The sequence below is a fragment of the Botryllus schlosseri genome, chromosome 10 (assembly GCF_051294905.1).
Source record: "Botryllus schlosseri isolate E-star chromosome 10, Bs_hap1, whole genome shotgun sequence".
Taxonomy (NCBI): Eukaryota; Metazoa; Chordata; class Ascidiacea; order Stolidobranchia; family Styelidae; genus Botryllus; species Botryllus schlosseri.
In genome coordinates, this window is record NC_137245.1 from 23348523 (window position 1) to 23374636 (window position 26114).

The window sequence follows — 26114 nt, forward strand, 5'->3', positions numbered from 1 at the left end:
TACCCCGACTCCGACTCCGACTCCACCGACTCCGACTCCGACTCCACAGCCCTGTGGCGAATGGCGACAAACTTTATTCATATCAGTTATTGATGTACTTATGGTTACTAGGTTATCTTGAATCAAGTGAATCGTTGGTTGTGAAAGAAAATTTTCGAATGCCTCCATTGCATAAATTAGTTTTTTTTCTGAATTTCCAGTTGGAATCGGATTAGGATTGGACATGGACTTGAATATGAAAAAGTTATGGATTAGGATTTGGATTTGGATTTGAAGGTTCGGATTTGGATTGGATTAGGACATAGAAGTTTCAAATCCGCTCATCTCTGTTTCCAGGTCGGTCAATCTCTAATTCCACGACGTAAACGGCGATTTTGGCTAGAAGGATGGAGGCGATAAGCATAAGATAATTGCTGTCCTAATCAGGTAGGGCGAAAGTTTAGATTACTAACCTCCGTAGGGTATCAATCTGCAGTGAAAGTATGTGGAATCAGCTTTGCAGTACCGGCCCTTTATCATCAGTTACACCAGAACCCGAACCAGGAAAGATTAAAATCGGCTACCGTACGTGTATTGGTCAGTTGATAGTTATTGGTGTATAAAATATGAGTAATAGCTTGGATGCACCAGATCAGTCATCCTTAATATTTCCGCTTTGAAATATAATTCTTGTCTGAGAAACACAGAAGATGTAAATGACTTTGACGTCACGTCGGCTCTGGCGGGCTGTCGTTGCTTGTTCTGCTTCTCGGCCATTGAGATTTATTGTTCCCCGTCCCAGTGAATATTTTCACCGATTCAGTCATATCGTACTTGATTAAAAGTGTTGCTCGATATTTGTGCAGTGCATATTGCAATTGCAAAATGCCGAAGTTAACGATCACGCTGCACGTTATTTGGTTACGAAACGCGACTACGCAGTACGTTATGTCCGTACAACATCGCGGAAATTGATAGCTATACCCGCACGGATGTCGTAGTTCGTAAGTACATCGGTACGTGATGATATTTTAGAATTATATTTTTAAAGTCACGCCATAATTTTATTTTGTAAAGTGTACTTTTGACATTATATGTATATCTTATTATTTGAGCGTATTTCGACATGAGGCGATAACTTGAAGGACGCGAGATTGGAATCTCGGTACGTTTTGCCCGGTACGTTTTGCCTGATATATTAGGTGAGAATTGAAGATTCCTCTGTGAGCACAGGCGATTTTGGTGTGAGACAATCTTGTTACCTGTGAGACACTGACGATTTTGCTGTGAGACTATCTCGACACAGGTGATTCTGCTGTGACACAATCTCGTTCCCTGTGAGACACCGAGGATTTTCCTGCGAGAAAATCACCATTGCCAATAAGAAATACATAGGCCACCCGCACAATAGTGATTTTCTCGCAGGAAAATCCTCCCTATCACTTTTTATCGAGAGTGATCTTCGAGAAAAACTAAAGAGAGAATAGCGTGGGTAAGACAAGCAGTGAGCAAGAGCCTCCCTGTCAGGTGAGCACGGGGCGCCAATTCATTAAGGAACATTGTGAGCAGTGAGCAAGGCACCCGGCAAGCCGTCAGGTGAGCACCTGCCACGGACGAAATACCCTCTCATTTGTTCATTTATTTTAAAATCTCATTCTTCTGTTGTTGAAACAGAATTATATTATATATTAGGCTACCGAAATTCTAATAAAGTTGACATGTTATTGTGCCAAAACGTGAATAAATTGAACAAAATGCATCTCGCAATCTCCGATATTTCTTGCTGATGTTGCTGATAACAATACAGTGGTTCCCAACCTTTTTTTCTTCATTCCCCACTACCCAAAAGTCCTATATACCGTTGGCCTTGGCCTTTAGAAATGCCGCTCCATAGCGTTTGGCCAGACAGGCGTTTAGCAGGGACTTGCTATTGGAAAAGTGTAAAGAAAGCAGTGTAATGAAAGCAGAGGACATTACACAAATGAAACATTTCAACGAAAGATAATACAAAAAAACACAGTGTGCCTCTTATTCGATAATGTGAATTCTGGTGTTGTTTGCGAAAATTAGTTTTTGTGAACAGCACGCCAATTCTTGAATACATACATTCTCCGTAAATATGTGTAAATATATAGACCATCCTGTATATAATGTTCAACGAATGCGTCTATTCCCTACCGGTTGGGAACCACTGCTCTACAATAATAGAACTGCTCATCGTAACACATAGTATTTTTTCGATAATTCAATGACATGTAATTCTTATTTTCATTGTGCAATTTTACATAAGTCAGATTTCCAATGATATACCGTAGTTGAATTGTTCGTGAAAATTGAGGCCAACTGAACTGGTGGCAGGGGATATAATGCTATTTTTTCAGACTAACTATGTTGGTCCGTTTCAAGTTTTTCGCAACAGGCCTAACCAATTTGTCATATCAGAACTCTTCATTGATTATCTCGTGCCATATTTCAACTTATTGTGAATCTTGATTGTAATCTACTTGACAGCGTTTCGTTGCTGAACTCGCGCCAAAAAGTATGCTCACACTCGTATGCGTTTGGATCGGCACTCAAATTTAAGTCCGCTCGTCACCAGATTTAATTGAGTGCAGGTGGTGTTACAACACGTTTTCCAACGCTGTCTGACCATCAAACCAATGAATCATTTGACTTGATTGATGAGATCAATGGCAGCATTGACAGAATGAATGCTTTTTTGCCCATGTTGAAAATGTCTTCAAATCGTATTGTAGTCAATGTGGCCACTGACCCTAGTAATTTACAACTCGAGTTGGTAGACATGTAGTCAGATATCGAGCTCAAGCAATTATTTGAAAGTTCAGACTTACTTGATTTTATAGTTGAGCTCCAGAGGGGAAGTATCCCAACCTGATAACGAATGCTCAGAAAAACGATTCTCTATTTGGATCAACTCATGTAGCCTATATGAAGCACTTCTGAGCAAATGGTCAGAATCAAAAATCAATGTCACAATCGATTGACCCATGATCACCTCAAGCAGCTACTGCGTATTGCATTTTCTGCAATTACGTCTCGCTTTGCCACCCTTCTTGAAGCTCAAAGCCAACGCCAAGAAGGACGTTAAATTGATTTGTGTATTTTTATCTAGTTAGTGTTGCTATTCGCTGGTAAGTCCTTTCATGCTTTATTATTTTTGTTGAACTTAATGAGCGTATTCGTGCGGTTCTGTACTCTGAAATTTCAAATGCAACCGTAACGGTAACACCTTGTCAGTGGTAATGAAACGAACACGGCAATGAAATTGAAAATGTGTATAGAAAGGAATTGCGTTTTAGTGTTAACTGACGTTTAGCGCGATCCTTTTTGTCTACAGAAGCTATTGTATATATATCAATCCCCTAAGTAGGAGCTTTGGCTACACATGCCCAGGGTATCAAGTTTGTTACTGAAGTAATTTCTTTTCACCACAAGTTGTTCGTCTCAAACCAAACTACGACACATTTGCTGTGCTGTTCTTCCTAATATGTACGCTAAGTTTCATACAGCATGATGTACGACACTACAATGTTTCGAATAACAAAATCCATGCTTCAATGAGAAGTTAAACATGAAAATCATGATGATAATTATTTACAATATGTCAATTTGAGTTTGGGTTGATTATACGGAAAAGTGTGTTCGATTTGTATTTATAAAGGCTGTTTAACCTTCCTCACGCATCACAAATATGAACCAAGTTGTGAAAAACGATGTGTCATGTACAAATATTGTGGCCTTGTGGGATTCATTGCTATCAATTCAATCGCTCATGTTAATATCTTGTTCCCTATTTCATCTGTTAGGAATCGGATTGGAACGACTAGAACGTTGTGTGTTTTTGTCCTTGATGTTAATGTTAAACAATGCTGTTAACAATAACTCTTTTGGGATGTAGTAATATCAGTATGATGTTAACGTCAAGCAGTTCATCATGATATTCAAGTTTGTCATGTGGCTGTTGATTGCGTCATGACTTGCCCAATTGATTGAACTGGTCATCTGGTAGAACCGCATCTAGCTCCAACTGCATTCTATGTCGTACAGTTTCTGTTATCATTAGAAATCACCTTTGCATTCTCAATGTGCTAAGTTATTGTGGCTTACTCAATTTTTGGTTTCTGCATGATGATGATGATAACATAACGTAGTTGTAGCATATGCATATTGTGGTGTAGTAATGTTGATTATTTTGGTGGAGTACTCTATTCCAGCCCTGCCGCAAGACAGCTAGGTAATATATATAGTCAGCGGACACTATAAACAAGAAAGCGCTTCGCCATTGTTGTTTCTCTGGTCATTTCCTGTTTTGGATGTGTTTCCTTCGACTAATAGACCTATAACTGATTTAATATCACGTTATATAGAGTACATGACACACACAACTCGTCTCTTGTTATTAATGCAAAATGCCTCACAAATGTTGAAAACGTTGATGAACCGCCACTTTTCTGTACAGTTAGCTTGATAACATACTCTACTCTAGTCTTTATTGTATAGCCTATGATACTCAACAGAGAATGCTGGATCCTTGATTGAATTCTGAATTTCTTCATGTAATGATACCAGGAACCAGTCACTCGGCGCCAAACGGATATTCCTTGGTGAATTGAATTTTTATTTTAATACTGCAATATTGCGACAACTCTATATTCATATGCAATATTCATGACGATTTAATGTTTTGTTGTAGTACACTGAGTAGAAGTGACCAGCCTAAATTAGTATCCTGTTCTCATTGTAGCCAAATCCGACACACCATGCACTAAAGGCCAGTTCAAGATTCAGCCTCTCCTGTAAATTCACTGAACAAATATACATCCCTGGATATGTTTGATGTGTGTGCCGAACTTGACTGTTGTAAATGATAGACTACTTCAATGAAATTGTTATTAGGTGTGAAATTGAAAGCCAATGTTTGTTGAATTCCACTGTATCCCGTGTAACTTGTAGTATATACATCAAATCATTCTGTTGTGAAATTACTCCCTCCCCCCACGAAACATCCTAGTCTGGTTTGACAGACGGTCGCTAGTGATAAAGATCTTGCATTTCAATACATAATATTTTCAGTCCTTTGAACAGTACCTAAATAGGGGTTGGTAACGTTTTATAGTCTTGGCCAATGCTCAAAATATAGAAGGAATTCTGTCGCGGTGATGTAATATTGACAAGTAAAGAGATTAGTGAAAGGAATACGAGATATGACCCTGGGAATATTTCATTACTGCTACCCTATGCTAATCTAATTTTATAACCAAATTTTACCCATTGCTGTTAGCAACAAATTTCCAACTGCTGTTCCAAGTTTGATTTATATCGTTTACTTACATTCGCTCCTGATAGCAGTCTGCCGAAGATCTTGGAAATAAATTTGCTGGTAAATCAGGGTTAAACCAAAGAATCTATGAACAAAACAAACTATTTGCCAACTTCTTAATATTACGAATTGCTCCATGGCCCACCACGCCCAACCCTATTTACCACAAATTTTAATCATCAAACCTTTGACGTTGAACCGATTTGATGAGTATGATCCAATATAGGCTACTTGTGATAAATGCCACCATGCCAGTAGATTTGCCATAAAAGGTTCATGATGATGAATTCATTGGAGACTGCCTAGTTTCGATGGAAATTTTCGAGCTCATGTGTCAAGTTTGTTATGCATTTAGAATTTGGTGGAAAAATACCATTATTATCAGACCACTGGAAATTACGATAAAGTAGTGTTGGTGCCTGGACCAAAATTACAGGTAAGTTTGAATCGTTTTGACTTTTATAATGTCGGTGCTGACGTCTGCTTTTTATAGGCACCATAATTTGGTTATAGGAGCTATAAACAGCTATTTTAGTCGCGCTTGCCCTATCATTGTTCAGCAGTACTATTTTGTGTCCGTCTCGCTTTAAAAGATACTACAGGTCGCAGACACAATGGGCTGTGGCATGGTAGTCACGTCGCCGCTTTGTATTGAATTTCATCATCTCTAGGCTATCAAGTGCAAGGCTCTAAGAAGCATGCTCTAGCTGCGTGTTTATAGCTAAGTGATTGTAATTCTATGCAGCAACTACCAGGAGATGCTTTGCTAGTGCATTGCTGAGTTACGCTAAGCTTAATGTGCTGTGATGCTGCAATGTGTAGTTTGTCTGCAGAACTTGCCACTCTGTACTTGCTATTGTATATTCTGGTGAACAAATGCGTCATAGTTCTCTACTATAAGATGGCTTTGGCTATGGCAACAGCGCTTTCAAAGGAGAACAGGCTGATGATGATGAATATGCTCAGCTCAGCCTATGATGTTAGTAGTTACAATTTCCCACACAATTGCAATGACTGAGACGCCACCAAGACCTGTACCTGTGCTCAGTCATCTGAAATCTAAGAGGCGTATTGCATTGGAATTACAGTATCGTAGTTAATTTTTGCCGAGCTTGTTTCATGATAATGCTCAATAATAGAGAGTGCCCAAACAAGAACACGATTTTCGATGGAAATAGGAGAACTAATTAATTTCCGAGTGTCATGACCATTGACCACATCTAATGTCTCTTCCGATCTGCAATATGTAACACGTGTGTGTTACCGTTGACTCTTCAATCTTCATGATTCTTCTTTGTTGGGTTTGGATTTGCTTGATAGAATTTTGTTTTTCGTTTATTAATCATGTCTGTTGATGGTTGCCAGTGAATTTTGCACTCAAAATATAATAATTCCTATTATTATGAAAATGATACATCAATTTTTTTTAAATATTTCGCTGCATATGCATATGATTGTCAATTGTGATATACGGCACTTGGTATGTACTATGTAGGCATATGCATGAATGTGTTAGGGTTAGGTTAGGGTTATGATTAAGGACCGCCAGATGCTGAAATCACTTGGTGCAGATTCAACATGCAACATTCACCGACTACCAGGGTTGTAACCAATTCACAAGGGTCTGAGTCACAAGTCAATGTAGAGTAACGAGTCCGAGTCATGCTATTGTGACTCGAGTCCAAGTCATAGCATTGTCTGCTCAGTTTCCATTAGAAGTCTTGTTAATCACACTTTCTATAACTCTGTTTTGTGAAATCGAATGTTTCGCATTTATAATATACTAATTTTCCCCACTTTTGACAGTTTATGATTGCATTTGCAAGTGCCAGTAGGCTACCAATTGACGAAATACCAGTAGTGTGGTTGCTGGTATTTGGATTGGTTTCCTTCGTCTAATAGACCTATGACTGATTCTTCGAAATTACAATGAAATGTAGGTCTGGGCCGTCCAAGTCTCGAGTCATATGCCTTGGTTCGGGTCATGCGCAATGACTCGAGTCCAAGTGGAGTCATCTCCGTATTTTAAGGAAATGACTAGAGTAAAGTCAAGTCTTCAGGAAATCGCGACTCTAGTCGAGTCATGATTCGAGTCATTATAACCCTGCTGACTACTGTTAATTTAAGAGTTCAGAGTGTATATATGCAATATACTGCAGAATTTTCAATTTTGGGATATGGCATTTCACCCAATTCGAGTTGTAGACCCCCGTTCTTACTGTGCCTCCTTTGCAGCAACCAATGTCAAGCCACCATCGACCGTTTCACCGACAGCCCACGGAACACCCTAACGGCAATAACGACCGACCCGAACATTCATACGCCTCTGGCGAGCCCAGCGGTCTTTCTGACAGTGTCAGAAACTTGCATCTCGACCACGGGCAGACGACGGGTCCGACTCAAAATGAGTCGTATAACCGGGTGATGGACTGGAACGACGAACCGTCGTTTGTCATCGACGGGTCCATGACCGATTTAAACTCGGAAATTGACAGTGTGTCCGGACACGATTATCATAGAAGGTGCAGGACTGTCTCACTGTTATTTGAACCATGAGTTGAACAGAAGCACTGTAACGGCAGAGGTGGTCATTGTTGGTACTGAAGTAGAAGTAAAATGTATATTTCTACCCAAATACAAGTAGAAAGTGATTTCCAAGTCAGTAAAACAGCTGAAGAGCTTCTTGGAGGTACAGAACTTCAATATACAGTTGAATAGCATATCCATATTGAAATAAACCCGACTATTTTCGGCTGACACTCGTCAGGGGTAATCGTCAGCAACTAGAAGAGAATTGGAAAGAACATTGTACGTCAACAATCGTATCACAAACTATGTCGTCACCAGCACAAATGTACTTTTGTTATTTTGTGATGCGATTGTTGATATACAATGTTCTTTCCAATTCTCTACTAGTTGCTGACGATTACCCATGACGAGTGTCACACGAAAATATTCGGGTTTATTTCAATATAGATATACCATTCAATTGTAAAACAGTTGGTATTTTAGGCCTGGTTTAGCCCAAGAACCTGAAAACTGAATTAGTAGTCCAAAATCGGAACCACTTGGGAATGTAGTGCGAGAAGGCAAGACCTACTTGAGTAGTTGAAAAGAGTAATTCTGTGTACTTCTTTATTGTCCGTGATTAACTTGAACGAGTGCTGTTTGCGTTTGTATAGTTTGTCGGACGTTCCGTTCTGTTGGAGGAGCCTTCTTTGGCGGTATGCCTGATACTGTGTTTCAACATGCTTTCAGCGTATCCGAACAGGGCTCGTCTGACGACGATACCGGACTGCAGAAGTCGATGATAGGCATACAACACCCCCCGGCGATGATGAGCGAAAATCCGTCGATGCGATCGCGGCCTAGCAGCGGCGGTTCCGCCAGTAGCATTGACAGCAGGTAAGGGTGACGGGGTGGTTTTGTTCGCCAGTGAATTCGGTACTTGATAAATTTGGTATTGGAAATGTAATAACTCGGATGTTTGTTTTTACCTGAAAATTCAATTTTGAAATTTTTTGACCTAAAAAACTTAATCTTTACCAAATTTTGACCTTGCGTATGCAAATTATGTGTTTTCGCACATAATATTAAAGCCGTACTACTTATCTTCATTTCTGGTTGGAACTAACTGTCTGTCCTTATGAAGTAGTTTGGACTGAAAAAACGTTTTCGACTTGAAAACTGACAAATTTTTACATGGAAAAACTTTATTTTAACGAAATCTGGCCCTTTGAAGAATTCCAGTAGTTGAATCACGTATTATGGTAGGAATAATTAAAATTTGTTTTGGTACAACGAAAGATACTTTCCTACATTCTCGGGTAGAAAGTGTCTGTCCTTACTAAGTAGCTTGCTAAGAATGGAGACATAACGTTCAACGGCAGCAGTTGTTGGCTGACAACACTGAACTGTGCGTAAACTGCCCATGACACACCATGTTGCTTCATTGTGACAATGTTGCCTACATCACAATTTTTCATCATGCGCTTTTTGATAATAAGAATCATGCATAGCCCAAGCAGTCTTTCTTCAGTTAGGACATTGCGGCACGTTGACTATATCACCATGTCAACTTGTTTGTTCCATTCGGCCGTTTGTGATTCACAATGAGCTGACAATGGGCCGTCTACAACGGTAGGCCTATAAAGTAGGCTACAAGCTGTAAAATATCAAATGATAAGTTTACCGACTGCAAAATCTACGATACAAACAAAATGCAGAGGACAATTTTTGACCTATGCCAACAACTTTGAAAAAATTATGACTTATTTTGACATGTCAAAAAAATAGGCCTAGTAATAACTAATGTTTTTATGAAAGCGATGTATCAATATTGTATTTATAAATCCAAAAATGAATGTTTCACTGAATCAAAACGTGAATCGTGAAATATCACGGCACATGGCGAGTTTGGAATTGGAAGTGTAATAACTATTTGTGATTAGCCTATGAAAGTGATTTATAAATATTGTATCACTGAAAATTCGAAAATGAACGTTTCACTAAATACTAGTGAGAATTATGATATACGGACTGCACTTGGTATGCATGTAATATGGTAAGAGTTGAGTGTTAGGATAGGGGTAGGGTAGGATTAGAATATTGAGTTTGATATTTGGTTTATTCCGTCTCAATATTCAGTTTGAGCTTCCACACCGTGTACCCGAGCGGGGGATTCAGTAAGCCGAAACCGAAACCAGAGGAAAACCAGCTTCCGCCCCCGCCAAGAAGACCGATGCCCCACGCCAGCAATCAGAGCCATTCTCAATCCCAAAACGCGACCGGCACCGTGCCCGTAAGTTTGGATGGATTTTATCTTGCTACGGTGTCGACTAGAGAGTAGGGCCGCAGCACAATGATTCAATCACTCTTAACCCCCTGAAACTTCAATTTGTCGTGTCGCAGCACGCAAAACATTGAATGCTAAAATACCCACCTTGTTGAAAAATCGAAGCGTTCATTAATTGATAACCCACATCACCATCACAAAGTCCGATCGAGTAGGTATGGTTGAAGAGATACCGAATAATCTGGAACGGTGTCGGACTGGCATTATTTTCTTTGCGGTCTCAATAGGAAGATATGTGAACTTTCCATGTCATCCATACTCTTATGACGACGTCATAACAAGTGATGCTGGCTGTTCTACTGGAAGCTTATATTTGATTTTACCCAGCCTTACTAGGGAGTGTGCCCAGAGACGGTGGGTAATAAAGCGATGAAAGGACTGCTACGTTTTCGATGTACTGTTGTAGTGTCTGTTTGCTTGTGGCACTTACTAAGGCAATGGCTCTCAACCGGGGGGGGTCCGCGAAACCTCCTAATTTGCAAAATGGTTGATAACCTAATTATTCTTTTGCTCAATTTAAGAGAAATCACGAAGCACTTCCGCTTCATAACTGCTAAAATTTCATGACTCGCGTAAACAGAATGGCCGCCTGAGATGAAATACTCCACTGTGCAAACTCGTTTTAATTGCCGATAGCCCACTTCGCCTATACTAATATATTAACATATTACTGTTTGTTGATGTTTTGGAACAAATTTGTTTGCAGAGATTCAATTTTTCCTCTGATATACAGGATCGCTATTCCAGAATAAGTTCAAGATCAGCAGCTACATAGAAATGACTAGGCTGAACGTTATATGGGTATGTGTGCGTTGCGATCGTAGCCAAAGGTGTCGTCGGAATCGTTACCAGTTATCATTACATTCGCCGCCACCTGTACTTGGCGGAAACGGATTTTTGGCACTCGTTCTTTTCAAAACACGGCCCCGTATTTCAAGAAATGCAGCCACAGAATTCGCTTTGAAATAATAAAATGTCTTTCCAATTTCTACATAAATAGTATGATGTTGGTTTTAATAATAGCCATTATGCTGTTTTTTATCGCTGGCGTGCAGTTAATATTTGCACAAGACAGACGACGGTCGTATGATGAAGGGGGTAAATTTGAACCAAGTCTTGAGTGTCCTGTCCTTCCTTTGTCGCAGAAGTTACCGCCTACCGTGTCCACGGAACCGTACACCGGCCAGTCGCAGGCGCAAGCCGAAGGGGCCAGGATGACGGGGCACACGCGAGTTCAACAGATCAACAACGAAGCCAGCCGAGAGGGTGAGTATTCGGCGGGAGTTTGGTCCGGGGTCGCCAGGTTCCGAGTCACTAGCCGATCGTTCACCTTTATAGCACGGGTTCTTAAACTGGGGTCCGCAAACTAGTTTTAGCGGCTCCGAGGAAGGGCATGTAGAAATGCATCGTCAAGAAACTACAAAATCGTTAGTGGGACACTCAAGAAGACTACATGCGTCTCCGCTTTGGTTCCGCTCAGTTTGCCGAAATAAGCGGAGAAATTGCTTTGTCCGAATTAAAAGGAAATCAATTGTGCATCTCATGGTCATGCGTAACGGCGTATAGAACATTAAAAGTACTATACTATTGCATGATACTTGAATTGCAACTCTGCCATACTTCAGTAATTAGCATTGATTGCATAAACCCGAATTGTACTAACATGGAACAGTATTTCGATACCAAACGATTCAACAAATGCTGCGTTACTGCATGACACGCACGTAGGCCTACAGCAAGGGTGGTCAACCTGTGGCCGTGAAAGGAAATTTGTGCGGCCGTCGACATGCAAGTCGAATTTACGAATCGACTCGTGAATTTTCGAGAGATTTTAATTGATCATGAAATTTTCTCCGCGCTAGCCGGGACTTCATTTTCCGATTTTAATACATTAGAACCATCTGCAATCTTAGCACCGCCGTATGGATGCGGTCAGCAGAGAAAAATGGCGTGCCCCATGTAGAAATGCTAACTTGTAATCGGGTGTTCCTCGCGAAAGAAATTCGTTTCTGGTACTTTCGGACGATTCCGATATCTTTCCGCTATACCGACTATCCTGACTGGAGGTCAAGAAATAACAGCATGCAGCTAATGACATGACTAATAACTAGGGCAAGTTTTTGTTGCAGTTAAATCCGTGGAAAGTTGAAATTATTTCAGTAAAAGAGTTGCATTTATTCTTTCACAAAAGTTCCAATAAAAGACCACATTTTGCTCGGTTGACTGAAAAAAAAAGGTCAACTTCCCAGATGGACTAAAAAAAAGGTAAATTTTCCGGCTCAGTTCCCGAAATACCCGCAAACGCGTTACTTCGGTGCTGATTTACGGTGTTTCAGTAGAATTTGGCCGTGTATTTCCCCAAAATCGAAAATACTTTCATGAAAAATCGAAGAAGTTGCAAAATGCTGCAAAAAGTTGCATGAAAAAAAAATGGACGAAAGTTGCATTACAAGATTCCTTCAAACAGCTTATATGAGAAAGTAGATTAGTCCAAAGTTCACGGGAAATGGACATGGACAGTTCAACATGGCTATTTGGCGTCCAGTTAAATTCATTTTAACTAAGCCTTGGAATGCGGCTGTAGGCTGCATAAATCAATCGAAATGCGGCCGTGAATAGCAAAAAGATTGGCCATTCAAGGCCTATAGAAGATCTCGAGTCGTACACAATGACGGGAGTCATAACAAGCCTGTTTTTTTTTCCAGCGTCGACGTCAGTGTTTATAACGTACGCCGAGGAGCAGGAGAATCCCGGCTTTCGGAGGCTCGTCCTGCAGCTTACCAAGACGCTCCTGAGCAACGGCGTGCAAGTCCGGCTCGACATGCTCGAGAGCACGCTCATGTCGATGAGCGTCAGCTCCTGGCTGGATGATAATATTCAGAAGGTCGGTGATTGCCAGAACCATAGTTTGCGGTGACTAACTCATTTCAAATCTGGACCGCTGATCTCAAATATCGAGAAGATCATAATTAATAGTGGTATCAAATGCTTCAATTTTTAATCAGGTTACATCTCTTAGCAAAATGGCGAAACGCATGTGCATTTTTAAATCATTAAAGAACTGCTATGAAAGGCTGAAAGAGCCACGGTTTTCTCATCCCCGGTACATGATATGCTGACCAGCCGTATGATCTGGTATTGTACACTGTAATCCTCTTGCCTGTGACCGCGGGTGGTCAGAAACTGAGTAGAAATTTACCAACGATGACTGCTTTGATAGCCTCTGCCCGGCGCTTAACCGCCTCTCTCGTATTCCAGTGTGATTTTGTGATCGTGTGCGTAAGTCCGAGTTACAAGTCCGAGGTGGAGCAGCAAGTTCCAACCGAGACGCACGACCCGCACTCGCTCCACACCCGGTATATCTACAGCAGGTTGCACACGGAATACATACAGAACGGGTCGCGCAATTACCGTTTCATCCCGGTCCTGATCGGAGGCGCCACCAGGGTGAGTGGTCGACGCAGTGGGGTGTCAAGCGGACTCGCGCAACCTACCATCCTAGTTTGTTCACGGTCAACTAGTTACTTCAAACATCCGCAACTAATTAACGAAAATACGAATGTGACTATATCAGTGATTCCCAACCGCGGCTAGCCTTCTTACGGCCCTCTGAATATGCCACGAAAATGTAATAGACAGTTGTTGTTTGTTTCTATGAATAGTTATAGTCGAGTTCTGTATATGAATGCTAGGGCTGTGTGAACAAGAGGAGTTTGTGTACCATCTAAAAATAGAACGTTGAACGCTCTTATTCGAAATTTCATGCTGTGTGATACGATTGTTGATACACAATGTTCTTTCCAATTCTCTACTAGTTGCCGACGATTACAACCGACGAGTGTCAGCCGAAAATATTCGGGTTCATCATAATCCTCAAACTTGCGCATTTAAGCGCTGGGATGTATGAAGAGCTATCACATAACGTTGTTTATAGTATCCTACAGTAATGATATGCCTTTTCAGTTTATTTCAATGTGTAGCACTCGCCAATCTGCGTCTATCTATGCTAAAATAACCGATATAGAATCAATAGTAGTCTATGTGCGTGCTTCTGAATTAGCTGGATGGTAGGATCCAGAGGTAGGCTGGCTGCCTTAGAATTTTCGTTATAAGCACTCCAGTGTTTTCATGTGTCTTTAAGTACTCTGAAGTTTGAAATGCGACTCGGACATCCTAAAAGGTTGGGAACCACCGAACTATATTCAGTTCCGAAGCGGCTCGTTAATTTTTATTTCATCGGAATAGAATCGGTTTTCTAATTGTTCGGGAACTAGAACTACTCGCTTGAATCCGCAATTGAACTAGAACTACTGAAAAAAGAGTAATTAGTTGACCATGAACCTACTAAATTGAAAGATGGACTAGCCCGAACGTGTAGTGATCGCAAACTGATGTTCGGTAATTATTATTGAAAATCACTCGTTAGCCTACCACTAGGGCTCTTCAAAAATGACTTTTTTCTCTCAAATCGCACTGGCTACTTGATAAAATTGTTAGGTTACCTAATTTAAGCCTACACACCAAATTTGGTTCAATTTCAACCAGTAGCCGCATTGCTACAGGAGAAGAGAGTTTCTATTTATTATATAAAAATAAATAACAAAAAATTTGAAATTTTTCTGTTCACCCCATGAAACTGTTAGGTTGTCTATTGGGGTTGTCCAAAATTTGGAAAATCTTAAAACTCCCCCGTGATTGTGTCTCATTTCATAGATTATTGATAAAAAACAACAATGAGCCTGAAAGAAGCTCACGGGAAAGCCGTTAAGATTTCGGTCAAAGCGCTTGAAAGTAGCTGCCCAAGAATGGGCGTGCCACCGACCGTAGAACGGCGAGAAGACTAGTAATCAAATAACCACGGCTCTTGATTGGGTAATCGGCTATGCTTCAATGATCACCACAGCAACAGCTTGCTGATTATGTGTTCAATGAGTCTGCTACCGGTGGGGATTCTGAAAGCGCGTTGTTGGTAGGTTCGCAGATGAGGATTTAGGATTAATTAAGGACATGTTGAGGTACGAAATACATGATGAACAAACAGCAGTTGCTTCACAAAAACGTTTACTGCATGACTGCTTTATTGGAAGGAATCGTCTGCAGCCTCAACGCCGTGTTTTCATCGAGGGAAAGCAAAGGCGCTTACGCAAGTGGTGAACGAATTCCCCGTTTCAGAAGGTATCCATCATCAGTGAATACAAATATAAAGCTTAACAATGACACGATACCGTACTTTGTGTGATCTTATTAGGCTCAAGCTGTATTACATAGGTGACGTTTTGAATGCTATAGGGATCGGCTGAATCAGCGGGTTATGCTTGGCTCTCATCAGATGCTTACAGTAAATTGAATTCACTTGTAAGTGTTGCTAAAGTCCCTAATGATAACGCACACTCGCACAGGCTATGCTGGATGTGGTATGTCCTTATTGATCCCGCAGAAAAGAGGTTTAAAGAAAAGCACGGACTATGCTGCATAGTATCCAGCATAGTTTGGATATCATATCCAGCATAGTCTGTTCTTACTTTACACCTCTTTTCTGCAGCATCATTAAGGACTTTGACAACACTTACATGTGAATTCAATTTGCTGTAAGTATAACTGCCAAGCATGACCTGTTAAATCAGTCGATCCCCAGAGCATTTAAAACTTCAACTATATACTACAACTTGGGTCCAATAAGATCACACAAAGTATATTGTCATGGCCAAGCTTTATATTTGTATTCACTGATGATGGATCCCTTCTGAAACGGGGAATTCGTTCAACAATTGCATAAGCGTCTTCGCTTTCCCTCGATGAAAACACGGCATGGAGGCTACAGCCGTTTCCTTCACAATAAAGCAGTCATGCTGTAAAAGTTTTTGTGAAGCACCTGTTGTTTGTTCATCATGTATTTCGTACCTCAACATGTCCTTAATTAATCCTAAATCATCATCTGCGAACCTACCAACAACGCGCTTTCAGAATCCCCACCGGTAGCAGACTCCTTGAGCACATAATCAGCAAGCTGTTGCTGTGGTGATCATTGAAGCATAGCCGATTACCCAATCAAGAGCCGTGGTTATTTGATTACTAGTCTTCTTGCCGTTCTATGGTCGGTGGCACGCCCATTCTTGGGCAGCTACTTTCAAACGCTTTGACCGAAATCTTAACGGCTTTCCTGTGAGCTTCTTTCAGGCTCATTGTTGTTTTTTATCAATAATCTATGAAATGAGACACAATCACGGGGGAGTTTTAAGATTTTCCAAATTTTGGACAACCCTATTGTCTATACAAGCGATGTTCATCAAATTTGGTTCAATTCCAACCAGTGGAAGCGGAGTTATCGCCGTCGAAAAATTGGGATTATGAATAAAAGTATTTACGGCGACCAATTCTTTAATTATTTATTATAGTGGTGCCCACGTAAATACTATTTTATTCAAATCCAAATTTTTCGACGGCAATAACTCTCATTGTACTGATTGGAATTCAACCAAATTTGGTGAACATCGTTTCTATAGACAGCCTAACACTTTCATGGGGTGAACAGAAAATTTTAAAAAATTTTGTTATTTATTTTATATAATAAATAGAAACTTTCTTCTGTAGCAATACGGCTACTGGTTAGAATTGACCCAAATTTGGTGTGCAGGCTTAAATTAGGTAACCCAACAATTTTATCAAGTAGCCAGTGCGATTTGAGAAAACGAGGTCATTTTTGAAGAGCCCTACCTACCACCTACGGCAAGCCATAGCAATCGCGCCCTAACCGGTCCATATTTCAGCGCGATCTACCCAGCTGGTGCCTGGACACGAACGTGTACGAATGGCCCAAGCACTACGAGTCGATAATATACAGGCTGTTTCGGAAAGAGAAATATATCCAGCCGAGGGTCGGCCCGCCGCCCAAATGCACCGTGGAAGCTTACGGCACGCACGACGAATCAAACAATGGCTCCGGTCAATGATGCGAACCGCGCTACATTTATTTTATTTTGCGTATCTCTTTTTCCTTTGCTCTTTCGTACCGGTTCCTGTATCGACACGTGTCGCAGAGATGAGCGGATTCAGTACTTTTGGATGCTGAATTCACTTTTTATCCCGCCCATGTCCAATTATGACTGAAGTCATGCGAAAGTCGCGTAAATCGTGTATTGTTTGAAATTCCGTCTCCAAATTGGGAATATATTTTGTTTCGAGTCCGCACCCAGTTTTTTTCGAAAATCGCATGAAAATCGTGAGCCGTTTAAAGTTTTATGTCCAAATTGTGAATGCATTTTGTGTCACGACCAAATTCGGGTCTGTCTCAGATAAAGGCCAGAATATTATTCGAAACAGGCATGGAAATCGTGAAATCTATGAAATTCCAAGTCCGATTCCTGAATTTATGTTGTGCCATTCGTCGATCAGAGTCCACATCCGACTATGACTTGAATTTTATCAGTAAGTCCCATAAATCGTGAATGGTCGGTTAGAAATTTCATGTCCAAACTCTGAATTTCTTTTCAATCATGCCCGAATTCAACTTAGTATCTCACATATAATGACTGAAGTTTGATTCAAAGACTGCCTGAAAATCGTAAATTGTTCGAAATTTCACCCAAATCCAGCTTCGAAGAAATCGTAAATCCATGCTCATCTCTGCTGTATCACCAGTCACCACACATCCTTTTTTCCTCCGATCCTTTACGTGTCGACTTTGGGGCGGAGATCACATATACAACATGTCAGCGTTTATTGTTGACCTGCGACAAATTGTCACTGGATACGTGATCAGGGCCGGTCCCATCCTTGCGAGTTTAAATGTGTCAATTCGAATTGTCATTTCATTGTGGTACCACGAATGCGATGTCCTTGTCCCGACTGCAAACTTTTTGTGGTATGACCCAGTCCAGGGATTAGCAGATTTAGTGTTATTTTCGAGTCGTGTGGTCTAGATATACGTGATTTTAGCGAGAATTTATCGCATCACTGTCTCGGCTCTCAATCGAAACCCAAGTGCCTACTTGTCCGGTTGACGGGAAGATCCATAATAAAGCCGCAGCGAAATTCGGACCGTTCGAAAGTATTTCTTACATCCATCAGACCGGTATCGTCTACCCGCCTGGGCGGCATTGAACTTTGTCTTGCGATTCTTTACTTCTTCTTGCGCTACGCTTCTTTGTAGTTTCCGGCCCCCTTTTTTTGTGCAATTATCTCGTTTCGAGTACGACCTTCCCGGTACTCAATGTCTCTCACTTTGCGTCCGTGTTTTCGGGGGAGAGGCTACCCTCATGCCCACTTTCGTAATTATGTATATTGACTTTTGCTATGACGATAAAGGTTCTGTTTGGCTCTGCGAGGGTAATTACTGTTTTTGAGGGTGTATATGAATTTATTCGTGCCACACAGTGCTGTCTGGACAACACGAACCCGGTTAAGCGGTGTTGTCGTTGTTTTTCAATTGGATTCGTGTATCATATCCTCTTACGAATGGTGGAACGTGTATTTTTTTCAAATCAAATCTAGTATTGGAAGACCTCTTGCCGTTTTTTCCAGTGTTGTGCGCATTGGGATGCTACCAAATCATGTGATTCGAAGGTGTGTGCTCGACTGTTTGTTGCCTTAGCATCTGCGTGTTGCGAATTGACGCTTGTTCTGGCGGTATCGCCCGACGAACAAGGGCCTGCCCGCTACTCTTATATTTTCATTGATCTGGAAATATTGATGTCATTCAGTTCCGTTAGTAAATCGAATTGAAACACGTTTATGCGTCTGGTGATTAAAGGGAGTGTGGGGGCTCAGGGTGTAGTCATTCGGTGCAGCCTCTTGATACGCTAACTGTATTACGGTGTTAGGATCAAGTACTACCTCAGACTAAATGCAGATTACCATCTAGCGAAGTCATTAGTGAGTTTGGCGTAGTGCTTGTAAGCACGCACATCCGGTTCTTTTAAAAAAAAAAGGCGTTCTCTGCTACAAAAAGACATTGAAGTCGCCTGCAATGCTGATCTCATAAATCTTGGTCGGACGGTTCTATAGAACCGGCTGCATCACATCGCTGCAGTATGTCGAAAATGCATGCTGGACATCAGTCTGGATTTGAATGCTACCAACTTCTGAAACGGCGGGCAAAGTGTATCGTTAGTTCCTTATTTGGTTATTCCAAACCTTATTGTTGACGCTCGTAAATGATATTTGCTATGTAACAACAGCCAAAGATGGATTCGGACATGATGGGTGATACACAAACGTAGTTATTCTACTTCTCGGAGATGCAACTAATGCTTGAGTAATGAGTATACAATAGAGTTACCATATTTGGAAATCTGAAAAGAAGACACTTTTTCAGGCTTGCAAAACTGGAGAAGAATTCTCAAATTTTTCCGTTCTGACTATAAAAAAAGGTCATCTTTCTCGTTCATCGCCCAAAATACCGTTTTTTTCTCCGCATTGTCAGGTGGTTGACTAACAACAAAAAAAGGTCGACTTTCCGCCCAGCTCCCGAAATACCCGCCGGAGCTTCACTTCAATGCTGATTTACGGCGTATCAGTCGAATTTTGCAGTATAAATTCTCAAAAAAGAGAACAAAATCTCGAAAAAGAGGACAAAAAGGCGTCCTCCAAGGACACTTTCAAAGAAGTCAAAAAAGAGGACAAACCTCTTAAAAGAGGACGTATGGTAACGCTAGTATACAATCAGTATCAGTAGGGGAGATGCGGTACCGATGAGACACTGGGACCGAAACTACTTGAAACATTCTGTATGATAATCCTATGATTACACTCCGTGAATTTGTTTACAAATGCTTGCTGGCCGAATCTTTCTTCACATGCATATAATTTAGACCTGCGCGAGTTATGGGGTCTGTGACAGATATTTTTTATTTTGATGGGTATAAAATAAATAAAGGTCAACTTATTCAATTTTCTTTGTAACCTTCAACGATACATATAAATTTTATTCAGAATCATCAGGGATTTCCGAGTATCATCCTTGAGTGGACTTTTCAATTCAATTACAAAAATTGAAAATTGCCAAATTAAGCAAAATAGTTGAACCTAACTAATCATGCTGCCACAGAAACACGTATAGATACGGAGAGACTGTTTTTCATAATGACCTGTGGCATTTATAGCTATAACGAGCGATTTCGAAGTCAAAGTGTCGATTTTCGTGCAATATGAATGTATCCTCAAATGTGTGAGTTCAAGCCCAAATCGAAACGTCATTTTCTGCCAACATTTCAGTTCGTATTTATTCTTTATTTCTAAGGTAACGACCGAACATTCTTTTTTGACTTGGTTAGATTATTATAGCACGCATCAAGAAAAATTGGAATATCTAGCTAAGTTTTTGAGCACATGTCTCAACGGTTCCCAGGTCGTGTGCCGTTTGACCCACCCGACGGGGACCGATGATACGTTCGAGCAACAAATTTTCAGCGTTCATAAATATGTTTTGAAAAGGCGGATACTCGTGTATATATCCGTGGTAGGTAAAGCTTTATCAAAGTGTTGAGCCAGCGGCAAAAGATTTGTTGCTATCGGCTGAACATTTGAGGGCCAGAGATCATTTTGTTGTTTTTGATCCAATTTCATTAAACTCAGCGAGATCGCATCTTTGATAACGTTAGGTATCAGATAGATTACATCTAATATATTTACTTCGCGACTTGACGACGGCATCTCGCAATTCTCCTATTTCCGTTTGCGCACGTTTGCACGATCTCGTATTTCCATGATTCGTTCCATTTATTGATACTGGTAAAGTTATCGAATGCCACACGGAAACAGGAAATTGATATCACAGTGAAGGTAGGGATTTGAACAAATATATTGATAAAAGCGACTAATATCATTACGAAATTTATGTTGAAAAATACCATGCACAACGCGGTAGAGAGGGTATATTTATAACGACGCAGAACACTTTATCATACGTAAGATCAATTTCATAAAATCGGGTCAAGGCAAACGTCTGATAGCGCACTCAGTCGCAAAACTTCTGGCTTCCATTACACTCGCTGTCGCCCTTTCAGCGTAGGTGAGCACCACCGATTTTCACAATATTGTCGTTCTATATTGCGACGTCTTTGGCACATGGTATCGAGGTCTTTCTCATCCGAATGTGAGGATGGTCCTGGCCTGCTGAGGGATTGAAAATTATGAAGGCGCTATATACGTCCGGTTGGTAAATCACACTTACTATCATATTATTATTGGAGTGCAATATTCCAAGAGGTCGGCCTACGCCTCAGCTTTCCAAGCTGATAATGGACTTAGTTTTTTTGCAAAGTAGGTTACTATCATCATCATCATTGGTTTATTAGCAATTTTATCGGTTCAATACACCACAAAATGCGATACAAAGAAAAGATAGGAAGGTGTCGAAGAGACTTGGAGTAGTCTATTGAATCAAACACCCACCTTGGCCTAGGCGATGTAAAGAGGAGGCATGCACACTGAAATGAAAAGTAAAGAAGATAGCATAGAAAAAGGCAAGTAGCAAGAAATGAAGTGTCATGTCATGGAATGCGAGATCGATAGGTCAGTCGTGGTCCGGTAATGTTGAGGATGGACTAATATTCACTTAGTAGTAGGGATGGTGTGAACGCGAGGTTCACGTTCGCGTTCTGTGTGTGAACCTCGGGAATTTGGAGGTTCGCGTTCACAACAGAACCTTGGTAGGTTCTGCACTGTGAACCTTTTCATATATTACAATTTTCACTTCATAATGACATCTTTGGTTCGAATTTATTGCATTTCAACTGCAGGCCACTCTATGAATGACGCCGGCAGCATAAAAAAAAAATCAAAACGAGCATGCACTTTGACAATCTCAAAGATTTTACTTGCTTTGTTACAAAAATTTTGCTCTAAATATCCAACTTTCCGTTTGTGAATATATAGTGACTCTCTGCTGTGAGCTGACCCGCAATCACATAACATCACGAGCGACATACAAAACATGTAAAGAGCAATTCAACCAATCAATGAGATTAATATCGTTTTTTGATGTAACAAATCTAGCTAGCGTACGGGTTCTATCTTCACTTCATATGTTTACTGTATCATTAAAACCAAATCCGTGCGATTGAGGTGTTGGCTACAGCTCTATAACTTTAGGGGTAGCCTAATATCGGCAGCTAGTATAAAAGCCTGCATTACACTCTGCCCAATATCAATGTAGCAATACTCATACACCGAATACATTACCCGGTCTGGTCCAGGCCGTTAAGGAGTAGGCTGGCAACACACCTCTTCGAAATGATTGACAAAGCGACGGATGATATTGATTTTATGGGAGTATATATCATATGATTGCCCCAGTTGACACATTTAGCGACGTTTAAATCGCCAAAATGTACTTCAGCATTATGGCATTATGTGGCCCGAGTCGTCTCTAGTAGGCTACTGTACATGTACAATGTACATTAATATAGGCTATCACTTCATTGAAAGATAGATATGACGTCACGAGGTTCACGTTCGCGTTCACACAGAACCTTTCAAAAAGGTTCGCGTTCACACGAACCTGAACCTTTCAGAGGTTCACACCATCCCTACTTAGTAGTAATTGCTTGTATTTCGACTTGAATGTGGACATGCTCGTCGACTGCCGGATGGCCGGCGGGATACTGTTCCACACATCGGGTCCGGCATATTTGATGGATCGATGATCTTTTCGGTCGATCTTATGATATTTGGACGACGTGGACGCGCGTGTGTTGTACTTGTGCGCTTTTGATTCCGAGGTAAAAAAGTCACTGAAATATTCGGGACAACGACCGCAGTGGAACTGATACATAAACTTGGCGATTTCTAGTTTCCGCATATCTTCTATGTTTAGGACACCGCATCTCTTCAGCAGCCTAGCCTAGCCTAGCCTAGCCTAAAAGGTAAGTAGGTGGCAAATGTCTCACTGTGGCTTAGCTCCAACCGATCAACTAGACAACAGGGCCGCTGTAAGTCAGTATTGGAACATTGTTATTGTAACCCGTGCAGTGCTATCAGCACGATTGTTATGACCTCCACACGTACGGCATTATTCGATAATAATCATCGAATATTGCCATTAAGATATATTCTCTTAGTGAATTTACCATTTGATTCGGGGCCGTCTTTTTCCTCGTAATCGCCGCTTTCCTCCACCCTGCCGAGCAAGGGCATTTCCGTGGCGATACAAATATCTTCGCTCGTCATTCTCGGGTCTTGGTCAGTTGGATCTAAATGGCAGTATGAAACCTTTTTCAGTTTGCGCCATGTCGCTGTTAGCTGAATAAGATGGACGTTAATCGTGACTTAAACGCAGCCACTGAGCTATAATTTCACTGCGAAGTGCGAACACCACATCGGTATTGTGGATATAATGTTACATTCACAGCGTGATCTTCCTTTATTACAACAGCCAGATGTGGTCAATAACGAAGTACTTCTACGTTTTCGGAGTACTGAAGTAGGTTTTGCATGTGTGTGTGTGCACTACTCAATTTGTTATGATTTTATACTAATTATACTTAACAGTTTTCAATTTTTAGGCAAAAGTCTAGGCCAAGATTACTTTGAAATCGCTACTTGCACTTGAAGCTGAATTGAAATTTACGACACTACTTCTACTTCTACTCAAGTGACTAATACGATGACTACGTAGACCACCTTGATTACATAAAAAATAGTCGCCGTGTGCAACATTAAGTGGCGACCATAAAACCAGCTTCGAGGTATGACCTGTTTCACCGGTGTGCAACCTGCAGCCCGCGAAGAAGCGACAATTTTAAATAACGTGCTGCCGCGAAATAGGTTTCCAATTTAGCTTGGTCTGATCGGCCTACGTTCAGCTAATTTCAAGTGGGCCGAGAAAGAAGCCAAAATAACACTAAAATATGCATACGCTGACTTCGCGCATGTATATTTTATTGATAAGTCTTGCCACCACTGTTATCAATTCCTAATGAGATGGTTGACCTCGCAATTACACTAGAAAACGTATGCGCGGCCCGCGGTTTCACGACCTTATACATATATATTCACGTCGCCTATCGAAAAGAGTGCACAGTGCATTTTGCACACTCATATATGGCCTATATTGTACACACCGTACTCGGTCTTCACCTTCCAAAAATAGATATCTGTTTCTCGTGTCACGAATAGTAAGTGCCGCAGACCAATCGTATATCATGGACCAAAAATATGTAATGACATTCCATTATCCATGAGGAAATGTGTTTTTCAGCCTTTTGTCACGAATTTAAATCTCACTTACTCATGACATATTGAAGTTAGTTAAATTTGTATTGTAATTGCCGTTTATTGGATTTGATAATCTTACTTTGCTAAATTGTTTTTTTTTCGCTAGAATTTGAACTGACAACACTGTACATTTATTCATTTTCGATTTATCTTTTGTTTTCATTGTATTTCATTTATTCCTTACTTCTTTATAATTGTTGCCTGTTACTATGTCGTTGTTCCAACTCGCCGCTGTCCCTACCTGGTTTAATTTACTCTTGACGCGAGACTCTATAAAAATACGATTTTGTACTCCATCGATGCAGCTGACTAGATGATCCCTAAGGATCGTATAGCTGCAACCCGCATTTTATTTTTTTCAATGTAATTTGTACTCCATAAAAACTGTCTCTCTGTCTCTCCTATAACCAAGGCAGTAGAGTCAAATCACTTTACCACCGAGTCCTACTCCGGCACCTACTGTTTTCTTCACATAACTCCGACTTCAACTTCGACCCCGACATTGCGGTGAATCTACTCCGAGAATGATATGTTCATTAAATTCTTAGTTATTATTATTGCATCAACCTTATTTTCCGAACTTTAAAAAGAATTGTGCTCGCCGAATTCCGCATCCGTGAAAAACTACTGTAATCCTTGAGAACATTGGATTAGACTTTTGAGTAGTTGGCGTCAGGGCATCATAAAAAATGGTTGGGACATATAAGTAATAACGGACCTTTGGTATACGATACTCCGTCGATAAGGACAGTGGATGTAGTGCAATAGGGGTGAGGTACAGATCTTCCATTTCCACGGCAGTACATATTCGACCTAGCCGCGATCTCTTCGTGCCTGCCGCGATGCGGATGATCCACGAGACTACCCGGTCTGGCGCTAGCATCCTTTCCTGGTGGTGCTACGAATGCATTAAATTCCACAGTTCGTTGTTGATTCATTCATTCGAGCAATCGTTTTATTAATCCTTTCATCATTTAAAAGGCCACAAAATTGTGATAACATGAGGTGATAGGACGGAATCTAACCGACTTGTAAAATTCTTTCAGTTTAATAATATATTCAATCAATCAAATGATCAATCGTCAGATATATTTTCATTTGCCCATGCAGACACAATGTACAATGCCATATATTCGCATTGAAATAACACGGAATATACCCGACTGACACTCGTCAGGGGTAATCGTCAGCAAGTAGTAGATAATCGGAAAGAACATAGTATATAAACAATTGTATAGTATATTCATATTGAAATGAACCCGAATATTTTCGGCTGACACTCGTCAGGGGTAATCGTCAGCAACTAGTAGAGAATTTCTTTAGGAGAATTTGTCCTTCTCTTTCAGGTATTTGAAAATGTCGTCCGAGGACGCCTAAAGGTCCTCCTTTTTGGGAATTCGTCCTCCTTTACAGCTTTTAGAGCTAAGATATGGGCAAAAATGACGCTAAATAGGAAATTCGTGGACCGAACGAAAGTGACGACCTTTATTTTTAGTCAACCAACGGAGAATGTGAAAGAAAAACTGTATTTCCGGAGTTGGGCGGGAAAGTTGACCTTTTTTTAGTCACCCAACCGCAAAGTCGGGAAAAATTTACCATTTTTCCGAGTTATACTCCACAATTCTAAATCTGAAAATTTTGAAATATTGTCCTCCTTCCCCGATTCCAAAATATGATAACCCTAACTAATTGCGTATCATTGCATAGATTAGATATTGCTTTACT

The 26114-nt window shown here is 40.7% G+C and overlaps 2 protein-coding genes and 1 long non-coding RNA gene across 8 annotated transcripts in view; 2 read left to right on the forward strand and 1 right to left on the reverse strand.

The window, feature by feature from the left end:
* Nucleotides 1-335: 335 nt before the first annotated feature.
* On the forward strand, nucleotides 336-4459 carry LOC145448950 (uncharacterized). 2 transcript variants are annotated; one of them, XR_013918078.1, is made up of 2 exons: nucleotides 336-995; nucleotides 2491-4459. It is a non-coding gene; the product is annotated as an uncharacterized LOC145448950 (long non-coding RNA). The 2 variants fall into 2 exon arrangements; XR_013918077.1 differs by having other exon boundaries at nucleotides 336-983.
* Nucleotides 4460-18904, forward strand: LOC145448949 (uncharacterized). The gene is made up of 9 exons (XM_080327406.1): nucleotides 4460-4604; nucleotides 5676-5756; nucleotides 7556-7842; nucleotides 8579-8725; nucleotides 9968-10121; nucleotides 11321-11441; nucleotides 12881-13059; nucleotides 13434-13622; nucleotides 16943-18904. The coding sequence occupies exons 1-9, from the start codon at nucleotides 4560-4562 to the stop codon at nucleotides 17123-17125; spliced, it is 1386 nt and encodes a 461-aa protein (XP_080183532.1). The 5' UTR covers nucleotides 4460-4559; the 3' UTR covers nucleotides 17126-18904.
* A 1968-nt stretch (nucleotides 18905-20872) lies between these two features.
* The window catches only part of LOC145448947 (potassium voltage-gated channel subfamily B member 1-like), a 29939-nt gene continuing 24697 nt past the window's right edge, over nucleotides 20873-26114 (reverse strand). For 4 of the 5 annotated variants that reach the window (XM_080327404.1, XM_080327401.1, XM_080327405.1 and 1 more), the window contains exons 14-16: nucleotides 25108-25287; nucleotides 23243-23365; nucleotides 20873-21287 (exon numbers count right to left, since the gene is read on the reverse strand). In XM_080327404.1, the coding sequence (XP_080183530.1) occupies nucleotides 21217-21287; nucleotides 23243-23365; nucleotides 25108-25287 (374 nt within the window). In that variant the 3' untranslated portion in view covers nucleotides 20873-21216. The remainder of the gene's footprint in view (nucleotides 21288-23242; nucleotides 23366-25107; nucleotides 25288-26114) is intronic. The other variant, XM_080327402.1, reaches the window with a different exon arrangement.

Coding starts and splice junctions, on each gene's coding strand:
- LOC145448949 (XM_080327406.1), top strand. CDS start 4,560: ATGATACCAGGAACCAGTCACTCGGCGCCAAACGGATATTCCTTG. Junction 4,605..5,675: donor CGCCAAACGGATATTCCTTG/GTGAATTGAATT, acceptor TTATGCATTTAG/AATTTGGTGGAAAAATACCA. Junction 13,623..16,942: donor TGATCGGAGGCGCCACCAGG/GTGAGTGGTCGA, acceptor TCCATATTTCAG/CGCGATCTACCCAGCTGGTG.